General features: G+C 35.1%; 1 protein-coding gene across 1 annotated transcript in view; it reads left to right on the top strand.

Moving 5' to 3' along the window:
* DNAH5 (dynein axonemal heavy chain 5) overlaps window positions 1-12,033 on the top strand; it is a 115,529-nt gene that overhangs the window by 52,709 nt on the left and 50,787 nt on the right. The window contains exons 38-43 of the mRNA XM_065753260.1: window positions 734-928; window positions 1,252-1,386; window positions 1,944-2,051; window positions 4,949-5,102; window positions 5,652-5,798; window positions 7,456-7,697. Coding sequence (XP_065609332.1) covers window positions 734-928; window positions 1,252-1,386; window positions 1,944-2,051; window positions 4,949-5,102; window positions 5,652-5,798; window positions 7,456-7,697 — 981 coding nt within the window. The remainder of the gene's footprint in view (window positions 1-733; window positions 929-1,251; window positions 1,387-1,943; window positions 2,052-4,948; window positions 5,103-5,651; window positions 5,799-7,455; window positions 7,698-12,033) is intronic.

Here is a 12,033-nt window from a genome sequence, read left to right as displayed (position 1 = left end):
GGCTGAGCTCAATGGGATGAGGTTCAATAAGACCAAGTGCCGGGTCCTGCACTTTGGCCACAATAACCCCATGCAATGCTATAGGCTTGGGGCAGAATGGCTTGAAGAATGTAGAGAGGAAAGGACCTGGGGGTGTTGGTTGATGCTCGGCTTAACATGAGCCGGCAGTGTGCCCAAGTGGCCAAGAAGGCCAACAGCATCCTTGCCTGTATTAGAAATAGCGTAGCCAGCAGGAGCAGGGAGGTGATCATCCCCCTGTACTCAGCTCTGGTGTGGCTGCACCTCGAATACTGCTTTCAGTTTGGGCCCAATACATCCACTTGTGAACAACTGTCTTCAAAGATGAAACAGAAAGATTAACATTAGATTAAAAATCTCTGATGAGCACCTTGGGAACTCACAAACTACCTTGATAACCACTTCAGTCAAACCAGACTTTGATGCATTAGTTTTGCAAAACCAAGGTAAAATATTCCACTAGTTTTAGATTTTTTTTGCCCTCTTTTTAAAAAATGTTTTAATAAAAATATAAAAAATGAAAAAAGTTTCGTTACTTATGTATGTTAGCTTTTATATATTTTAAATGTGGGTCAGAGCAATTCCTTTTCTCTCAATGCGATCCAGGTAAGCCAGAATGTTGGACACCCATTGTCTAATCAGATAATATGCTCCTTTGTTGTTTCTTAAACTTGTGCAAGGTGCAGTTAACTTAAAAACTTGTTATTTTCTCCAGAACCCAGGTTATGCTGGACGGCAAGAACTTCCTGAAAACTTGAAGATCAACTTCCGTTCGGTGGCCATGATGGTTCCTGATCGTCAAATTATAATTCGTGTCAAGTTGGCCAGTTGTGGTTTTATTTCTAATGTTGTACTGGCAAGGAAATTCTTTACACTGTACAAGCTCTGCGAAGAACAGCTATCAAAGCAGGTCTTTTTCATTTGAGAAAAGAATTATCTGTAGGAAAATTTGTAAATAGTGACATGAATTATTAGTATTAATTTGTGTATTTACCTATTAATCTGCCTTTATCTCAACCTGAACATTTTCTTACTTTTACCATTCCATTTATTTTTGACATCCCCATAAAGGAGTGACTGTGTGGTGCTCAGGATATGTTGCAGGTTAACCACAAGAAATGTTAAGAGACATTAGTGCTGCGTGTATCACTTCTCATACCTAGGTGATAAACACAAATTGTTTCATCCCCATAAAGTAGGGGAAATTTTTCCCAAACTTTGCATGTGTTCTAGGTGCATTACGATTTTGGCTTGCGGAATATATTGTCAGTGCTACGCACTTTAGGAGCAGCAAAAAGAGCAAATCCTACAGATACTGAGTCTACCATAGTTATGCGTGTGCTGAGAGACATGAACCTGTCTAAACTGGTAAGCTCTGAGGACCTGGTGAATTAACTAGCCTGTACTTTGGAGCCATTTATTGTTTGGAAAATGCAATTAAAATCTGTTGTCTGTGGGAAGATTGCATGTGGCCTTCTACTCTCATGCTAGCTTGGAAATGTTGCATTCCCTGTATGACTTGACCAGTTCAGATTTTTTGTAATAAACATATTTCCATTGCTACCTACGGAAATGAATTACGAAATCTAAGTATGTAAGATTTGCTGTGGAAATTTTCACCTAATGTTTTCTGCTTCTTGAATTCAGTCACTGTTTTAAAATAATGTTATTTGTGCTAATGAGTACCATTTAATCTGACTTGAATAGTTAATAAAACCTATTTTCAATAACTTTTGATTATTGGAAACATCACAGTCTCCTTCTGTTGTGTTCTGCTGGTATGTTTAACACTTGAAGGGTTACCATAGATAGTTCCTTACGTTTTGAAGTATTTCTTCAACCCACAAGGGTTAAGGGTTGTCTTTTAAGATGCTAGGAAACATAAAATAGGTTTTTAATATTTTTTTTTCTTTTGACTTGTTTAGATTGATGAGGATGAACCCTTATTTCTGAGTTTAATTGAAGATCTATTTCCAGATATCCATCTTGATAAGGAAAGCTACCCTGAACTGGAAGCTGCCATTGACAAACAGGTAGTGTTTCTCTTGATTTATACATTTGTGGTATTACTAGCATGATGACTTGTCTGAGAATATTACTGATGTTGAGTCTATCCAGCTGGTAATAGTAAGCTTCTTCGTAAATCTTTCCCATTGACATGTGTTGTATGAAAAGGGCGAAGAATTTTGGCAGAAAATAAACCCCTTTGCGATCCAGCTTGTCCTCAGACATCAGAGTAAATGAGGGCAGCTGCACTTAGATTCTGAGTGGTGCCCAATTCAGTGCTATAAATCTGGTCATATTCAGTATATGAGCTATTGCTATTAAGGATTCACAAATAATGCACTACTCAATTAGTCTAAATGGGCTCTCACAACTACCCTTAAGGCATTTGGCCACCCAATGAGAACTCTTACGGCTAGATTAGTGAATAGTGCAGTTGTTACATCACCAGATAATAGATTCTTTTGGATTGGCAATGACAAATACATCGTCTGCAAAACATGTGAGGTTACATGTGAGATCAGGAATAATACAGCTGACTGCAATTGTGTTAAATTATCAAATAACTATAGAGACTTCTAACTTTCCAAGGAAAGCAATTAGTGTGGCTGAGTGTGGAGATTTTACAGAGTAGAAATCACTATGGGGGGGAAGAAAGGCTCAGCCTGTCAGCTGGTCCCAGAACTTGACCATGTGCTCCCTACTGATCAGTGATGGTATCTTCCCCCACAAATCCTTCTCTCTTAGACCATTTTTATACTGTGTTCTTACTTAGTGGTGGAGCTTGACTGACTGTTGTCAAACATACCTTTGTTTTACAAAATTTACTCAGAGAACCTGTTTTTGACAGAGGAGTGGAAAACTGCTGGCTCAGGGCTGGCTGAGGGAAACATGATAGTTGATCAATTTCATTAATATCATCAAGTCCCCATCCCTGAAGGATGATCACAGGGTTTGGTCACGGGACCTCCACCCTGCTCCACAGTCCATGTTATTTTTATCTTAAAGTCAGCATACCAAGTTCCTCTGGTATTTGCAAACAGCTAAGGTCACAGGTCAAGCTTTTTAGACTATCATGGAATAGATTTCCCATTCCATTCCACCACGGGGGTTTGCCTTCTCTCTCCAGAGGTGGACATTTCAGTAAGTCACCTCTAGTAAGTATTCCATAGTGTGTAATTATTAGTCTTACTCTAAAGGATGTCACAGAATTGTGCTTGACATCTTGTGTTTTTTTTGTATGTGAATCATTTGTGATGACCAGTTTGGAAAACGTCTGAGCACATTTGCTTATGTGAACCAGTATTTAATGGTTGTTTGAAGTCTTAGCAGACAGAACATGAGTTTAAAGAAAGATTTTCCTAAAATTGCTTTTCTTCTATTTCAATTTTCATTAGATCTTTTGGAACACTGTTAGGATTAGCTTAAGAACATCAGTGGGATAGAGAAGGTTAATGAAATATGAGGACTTACATGACCAGCTTTATTAAACACTCTTCCAGAATTTGAAGTATTCCTCGGATAATTATGGTACAGTTAAGCAGAGAAATAAATAAACTCAAAAAACCCCCACCTCAATAAAAAGTTTATCCTTTTTTTACTAATAACATTTTCTGAAATTGGAGCATATTTGGAATATGTTTTAAACACATGAATTATTTTTAAATGAATTAGAATAGTTATTTTGGGGATTTCAGTTGTATTATATGATCCCGAGTTTTACAAATTTTTTTTGACTCCATCTGAAATGTATGCTGTGGTCTGAATCCTTAAGAAATTGTTCCAATTTTTCTCTTACTCATTTCTAGCTAAGTAACTGTCAACAGTTTATGGGCTGGTTCGGCCCAGTTCCGTGACAATTGGGGTGGGGGATGCAAGGACCCACGCCCCAAGGAAGGGGGAAAGGTAAAAGGGAAAAGGGAGATGAACCTAGAAACAAAACAGCAGCAATGGTCTGAGGAGGAAAGCTAATTTACTAAATAAGATATCAGAAAGCAAAATAACACAATATAATACAATATAATAGGAATTGAAGCTAATAAGTTGAGTAAAATGAGCAAGAGTGTCTGAGAAACCAAAGGCATTATGCTTACACTGAAGGCGGACAGCAGTGAGCACCCACTGCTGAGTTGATCCCAAAGCAGCGAAAGTGTGTCTTGTGACATGCAAACAGTTTTTAGCTTTCCCTCTGTGAGGAAAAATGTAAAAATACAAATCAATGCAAAGTCCTCTGGGGAATGTAATTCTTCTCTTCTGAGACAGGTATACCTGGAACTATCGATGATCCACGGAGCTGGAGCATTAACCCTTTTAACTCCCAGTGCACTACACAATATTATGATGTGGAATATAAATACGAAAAATCATAAAACCATGACAGTCACTTTCAAAAGTAATAGTAATACCATCGTAATGAGATAATTTCTCTAACTTTGTAACCAGTAAAAAATGGGAAAGCATCACTTCTTTTCCCACAAGGGTCGTGTGAAGAAGTTTCTCAAAGGTCTCTCTGTACACTGATAGATATCTAACAAAATTGTTTTGTAGAAGAGCTTTTGGATATTGTAAACATTTATGGAAGTTGATAATTATAAATGTCAACAATAATAAATAAACCTTTATGAGAGGTAAGTGAAAGTGACTTCTTGGCTACGAAAGACATTACTAGCACGAGCATTTCTGAAGTTCCTGTCTTTTCTTAAAATGATAGACTACTCCCAAAAAGAGCTAGAAAAATAAGATGCTTTATCAGAGCTTACTGTTCTGAGTACAAATTTGAATACCAAACAACTCTTCCTTTTTCCAAATATCTGTTATATATGGAAATAGTTCACTAAGAGTCTTCTATTGATGAAATATTTATAAAATATCAAGATATCCTGTGCACTAAAATAGTGGTATTTTGTATTTCTGACACTATCTATAGGTGGAGGATGCTGGACTTATTTGTCATCCTCCTTGGAAACTGAAAGTTATCCAACTTTTTGAAACTCAGAGAGTAAGACATGGTTTGATGACTTTAGGGCCTAGTGGTTCAGGAAAAACTGCTTGTATCCACACTTTGATGAAAGCCATGACAGGTGAGCATTTATTCTGTAGAATGTTATAAAATTTTCCTTTTTTTTTCTTTATAGAAAACCTCAATTATCACTGTGAGGATAAATTAATGGAAAAATTAATTTATATATGTATTGCGATACTAAATATTATTGTGGTAATATCTTTTAAAAATACCTCACTGAATTCAAAGTCATGTAATACACAGATCCTTTTTTGTGTGCATCAGAAGTTTTTATTCTAGAAACACTGAGAAAGAGCAGTATTGTCTAGTAGGCAACTTGGACATGAAGTATCTCTCAGATTCAGCTGAGGTAATGCAGAAAGCTTCTCCTCGTCATAACTGCTTAGCCCCTTTCCTTTTTGAACACAAGATAGTGTCTTCATCTGCAGTGCAAAATAGCTACTACTTCTGTCATCTTTTTGCCAGCTACAAACTTTTCCAAATAAGCACACAGTTTCTTACAGTGCTTTATTAAACTATCCATTTGGATGAAAAGATTTTGAATTTTTAAAAATTCTCTGCCTACCGACTATGAGTACCAAAACTAACTGGTGATCTGTCTGCACAGATTGTGGACAGCCACATCGTGAAATGAGAATGAATCCTAAAGCTATAACTGCACCACAGATGTTTGGTCATCTTGATGTGGCAACAAATGATTGGACAGATGGAATATTTTCTACTCTCTGGAGAAAAACTTTAAGAGCCAAGAAAGGTACAATAAAAATGTGTAAGAACTTCTGTCATTGTGTTTAAAAATTCTCTATTCTAAATGCTTTATGTTCAAGCTTATGTGGAGAGCAAATGCTGTTTTGCAGAATTTGCTGATCCCTTACTTTGAAGTGGTAGGCTCTTGCACAGAAGAAAAGTGGAAGATCAGAATTTTGGTGCTGTCAGCATTTTTACCTGGTCTCATGTTGCCATAACAGAAGGGTGTGAATCTCCTTTGTTAGTCATGCACATATCATAGTTAATCATAAATGGCACTGGTAATTCCATTTAGGCAATCAGTTTTTGTCTGGCATATATAAAATGATCTTGTCATATTCTTAGACTGCTATATTAATTAAGGAAAAGACCTTGATAACTTGGTGCTATATAGATTTTTTCTTGTGTCTGATTATTGGTATGTGACCTTATCATTAGGCTTGTATGACCAAACATGGAAATGAAAAGGAATAAAGAGAGAAAATCTAACATTGTTTATTCAATTTTCCTACAAAGTTCATAATCATTAAGTGATTCCTTACAATAGTAAAAGAAAAAATTGATTTAATTTTAATAGTTTTGTTTCAAATTTGGAAATGTGATACCTTTGAGAATGTAGCGTGGCATTAGCTGTTGATTCTGTTTTTTCCCTCAGCATGAAATATTGTTAGCACACTCATGTAACTTTCTCAATAAGATTCACTATGTGCAATACTTTTGTTATGCCTCTTTATGATGTGAGCTCCAAAACATCTTATGCCTGAGAAACCTGCATGGTAGCTATGAAAAACCTATAAATATAAAGGCATTTGGCTCAGAGGTGAGGATGTTTCTTAGCCTGAACTTTTTTGGTTTGTGCCTTGCAATACAGCTCATAGGCATAGATAAGGACTCTGAAGGCTGATGAGAGCAGGATGATCTCTGACTATGGAGCCATCTGGCAATGCCCATCAGGGCTGGCAACCTTAGAAGTGGGGAGCTGGAAGCCAAGGGAGCTGCCAGGGCAAAGGTGTTGCCAGAGGAACATTGCCCAGTACTTCAGTCATTTAAGCAAGACCCAGACCCTCCTAGGAAACACAGGCAGGCGCTGAGATACATTTCCAATACTAAGTGGAAAGAGTTTGAAAAACTTCAAATGGAGCTGGATCAAGTTTGTAAACACAGGAATAAAAAACAAGAATCGTTTTCATAATTGTCCTCTATTAGATTTGAAAGTGGGCATGCTACTTGAGAGAGTGGCTTTTCAAGTGTTTCTTTCATTTAATCTCACTAGCATTTTGGAAACAGATGAACGATGTTTTAAGATAGGTCTGTTGTTTCTATCTTTTTTATGTTGCTTTCTGTAAGTTGAAATAAACCCGATTTAGTAGTGAACTGAAGAATTAATCCATAAAACTGTGTTTCAGACTATTATAGACTGATGAATTATACTTACAACACCTTATGTACCGAGCAAAGGATAATTATTATAGTAAGGTGACAAAAATGAAGCACTTAATTGAAAGTGAGTAATGGGAATGGAAATTGTATTTAAAGATGAGTTTGTAGCTGTGTTCATGAATTCAAAATTAGTTCAAAATATATTTAAAGACATAAGAAACTGGTCCTTGAAAAAAACTGAAAATTATTTCATAGGCATTTTTGTCATTTATTTTGGACTGCAGGTGAACACATCTGGATAGTTCTTGATGGTCCAGTTGATGCTATTTGGATTGAGAACCTTAATTCTGTCCTGGATGATAACAGAACTCTAACACTTGCAAATGGAGATCGTATACCTATGGCACCAAATTGTAAAATAGTCTTTGAACCTCACAATATTGATAATGCTTCTCCAGCAACAGTCTCAAGGAATGGGATGGTATTCATGAGCTCATCAGTTCTCAACTGGAGCCCTATCCTTGAGGTACAGTAGCAAACTGATTATATTTGCTTATGTATGGTAAGTTTTATTTGTTGTATTCAGCAGTTCCTAGTGTTACTTAAGGACCTAATTTTTTTACTGTATATGAAACAGCTTTTATGCTGTGTAAATTTATATCTGAGTATTTAAAAAAGCAAATTTATGATAGTTTGTACAAAAGATATATTTTTCAGAGCATAGTCAACATACTGCACTTTTAAAAACTTGGATATTTCATGTTTCAACAAATTTGTTATTCAAGGTATTTTTTGTAGTTGAAGAGCAACTCCAGTGTCAAAATTCCAACTTCTTAGCAGCTCTTGTTATAATTTTGAAGGAAGGAAAAATAAAGAGCCAATGGGCAGCAATGGGCCAGTTAAAGAATCTAGCAGTCCTCAAGAAAACATATGTTCTCTTCATATTCCATAAACGTGACTGCAGTTGGGATTTAGAACCATAAATAAAGTCAGTGCAGGATTAACAAATTTTGGTTTTTAAATGTAGATTCTTACCTGACAAGTTGTCCTTCTAACATTCCTAGAAACAAAATGTCTAAAAAAAACAAGCAGTGATTGTGCTCTTTCTTTCTGCAGTTTTGTGTCAAATGGTACTGTTAGGAAAACAGAACATGTTATAGATGAGTTTTAGAGGGAGGAACAGCACATAACATTTTCAAATTTGGATCTGATTTATAAAGATTCTTTCTTGTAAATGTTGTCTTCCACACAGCCAAAGGCCATAAAAAAATAAATCCTCAATTGACCACTAGAAATGATATTTTTATAGTGAATGACATATTTAGAGACTTGAGCATTTTTGTCCATGTAGTAAATATCTTGGTTAAGATGAAATATAGAAGTTGACAAGAATCTACGAAATGTCGCCCAATAATATCTCTCAACTAAACTTCCAACATTAAACTCCAGTTTTCTGAAATGGTGGAGGCAATAGCAATAAAGAAAAAAAAAGTTTTCTGGTTACTTTTTTAATTATAAAGCCATATGTTGCCTTTGAAATTTACCCATGAACTAGGCTTCTCAGGATTGACACTTTTTATTTCTTTAATTAAAATAAATATTGATTTATCTTTATTTTTTGCCACATTTAGGCAGTCTTATTCGTGATATTTTGTTGATATTGTTTTGCTTTGATAGAACACAATGTTTCATGAATATCAGAAATTGAAACTTACTTTCCAGTTTCTTAGACTAATTCCTGTTGTCATAGAGCTAAATAATTGGCTTATTCTGAAAACCAAATTATTACACTTCTGTATAATCCTAAATTAACATTTCTTTATCCTGGACTTTAAACTTTAATTTTAAGCTAGAAATGATGTAGTCTTCCTGGTTAAGAAAATAGAATGTAATCTATCCTCCAATTGCAGAGTCAAAATAACAAACCTTCATATGTTACTATGAGTTCAGGGACTGAATTTTTCTGTTCTCATTTTAAGGTATATATCACTTTTAAAATGAGTTTCACAGTCAAGTTCACTCTTTTATTTAACAATTCAAGTAGAAAATACCTTTGGAAAATTTAACAAAGGCTCATGTGGACAGCATTGCTTAACTAGTCAGAAGCAAATACAGTTGGCTTCATGTTAATTTTCAGATATTTCAGATTTTACAGGTTTTACTATGAATACATTATTCTCAGATTTCCTGTCTTCTTAACCCATAAATCTTCTTATGCATGTAAGTCTTATTAGCTATCTTTAGCAGGTCCCTTACTCTTAACTTCCTGATTTGTCTGGTAGTCAAAGAAAAGTCGATGTGCCCCAGGATATGACCTGTGGTGGATCAGCTGTTCTTAGCATACAGAAGGTTTCAGTGCAGATATAAACAGAGGGATATGTCCCTTCAGTTTCCTGAGCAGCTGACAGGGCTTGTTGTTCTTCAAGAGCCCCTGGGGAAGTTGTGTCCTGGGCAAGGGACTGTCTGGTGAAGAAGCTGTCTGTGGGAGGAGCTGAGAGGATGTGATAATTCAAAAAGGTCCATACTAACCTGTAACACAAACTCTAAATACAAACTGTGCAAATGAATATTAGACCAAGTGATTGCGATTACAATCCAGTTTGCCGAGTTGCATGATTTTTTTCCTCTATCAGATTAGTGAAGCTATTGTACTTGAATAAAATATTCTTTCCTAGTTGTTCTGATACCTTATTTTTTTTTCTACCTCAGTAGAACACTTCTAAGATGCTGACCTAAAATTCTGGGATATTCATTTTTTTTCATTGCAACAAAACAAAGACAAAAGAAAGTGTTCCTTTGCTTGGTAAAATTAAGGCAAGAACAATTATTTCTAGAAAATTTTCACCACGATTTCAGAAATATTTTTGCTTTACTGTGCTCAAAGATTGGGGACAAAATTAAATATTTCTTTCTGCTTTCCAGCCTTTTTAGTATCGCCACCATTCTCTCTGGTAGTGCCTAGGACTTGTTCTCCTTTCCCTTCTTATGAAGTCATATGAAACTGACTGTTTAATTGTAGCAACACTTGAGAATCATTGATTATTTATTTAATTCTTTCTTTCTTTCTTTCTTTTGTTTTTAATATTCCAAAACAAAAATATTAGCACTATTTGAAAAAAAAATATTTTTTTGTAAGTTTTCTAATAATTTGACTGCTCCTGAGTTTTTACCAAGGCAAACAAATGCTGTGAACACAGGTGTCATGTATATTGCTGCAATGCTTTGCTTTTTAATTTTGTTTAAATTTTTTAAATTAATATAGATACTTAGAAAAGCGTAAGTGAAAATTATGCATCTAGGACAGTGGTTCTCATGAGATTTCAGTTTCTGTACTTATAACACTGCCTGAGGCCTATTGATGATAGGATTTCACAGCTCTTCCTCCTTGTGTTGGTATTCCCTCCCTGTTTATTTGCACACAACACTATTAGAATCTTTCAATTTAAATTGAGTTGTAGATTCAGCTGAAAAGACAGACAAAAAAAAAAAAAAAAAAGATGGGCATTATATTCAGCTTTCTCAGACCTGGTTTATGTAAGCGTTTCAAAGTGATGCAGAAACTAAATGAAGTTGTGTTGGAGTAAGTGTTGAATGAAGGAAGATTCATTTATTCCCTAATGATCTTTTATTTCAGTGACAGCAACGTACAGAGGGAAAAATGAAGCTGTTTTCTTTTTTTTCTTTCTTTTTTGCTTTTGATAACACTAAACCAATTAAGTTCATTGCAGCCATAAAACAACCCTACCAACCTCTCTTTCTCTACCCCACCAAATGTAAATCTGCAACCTATAGTTGATTATCATTTGAATCAACAACATATTTTTGGTTTTGCTTTGATTTTACTTTATAAACAAAATCTTGATGTCTCTTCCAGTACATACCCCTTTGAAGCTATTTTGTTTTGCAATATGCTATATATTCCACCAGGTCAGGGTAGATGTTAATTGTGCAATCTTTACAGAAGTAAGTGTAATTTTCTTTCTTTAGTTCCTATTTCTCAGATGCTGAAGGGAACAATGGTATTGGTTGAATAACAGAAGAACTTTGAAAATTGATTTAAAAAAATATGGGTAGCTCAGTAAAGCATTGTGTATATTTAGATTTTCCATCATAATTCATAAATACCTAAATATAACAGCCTATTGGGATCCCAAATGTAAATACATAAGCAAATTCCAAATCTGATGAAAGAGATCTAAAAAAATTTATATTTGTGCTGTTTTCTAACATACTTTAAAGCAGATTTTACACAGTAGTCAAAGTCATCAGCCTCTTCAAATTGCAATATTTTACCAGCTTCTATGATTAACCCTAGTATCTTCTGAACAGCTGGTGAAGTTCCAGTTACCTAATTTTAAAAGTTCTGCCATTTAATCTTTTTTTTTTTTCAGTGTACATGTTTCTAGAAAGCTTTTTCATGCATCTACCTATTTGTAGTAAGTTATTTACTTTGGGCAGTGAAAAATTGAGTTTCAGAAGATAATCTAAGTAGATGTGTGGAAGAGAATAACAAAAATGCATCATAGTTGAGGTTGGAAGGGGACACTGGAGACCACTGTAGTTGAGCCTACTTCAAAACAGATCAACAAAAGCATGTTGCAAAGGATTGTATCCAGCCAAGTTTTAAGTATCTCAATACATTGAGACTTCAGAAGAGCTCTTATAAGCCAGTTCCAGTATAATACCACGCACATACCAAAAAAGCTACATTTGAATAGTATTTATTGTATTTCAATTTGTTCCAAACTTTACTGTTACTTTTGGGGAAGAATCTGCAATGTATATAGGGATGCACAATAAAAACACTATTAATAGCCAAACAGACAGCATAAGTTTATGGACACTCAGCAGACATCCTCACT

The sequence above is a fragment of the Cyrtonyx montezumae genome, unplaced genomic scaffold (genome assembly GCF_038088225.1).
Source record: "Cyrtonyx montezumae isolate F1298 unplaced genomic scaffold, pur_monq_1.0 scaffold_8, whole genome shotgun sequence".
Lineage (NCBI taxonomy): Eukaryota > Metazoa > Chordata > Aves > Galliformes > Odontophoridae > Cyrtonyx > Cyrtonyx montezumae.
This window is presented reverse-complemented; position numbering and strand designations above follow the sequence as displayed.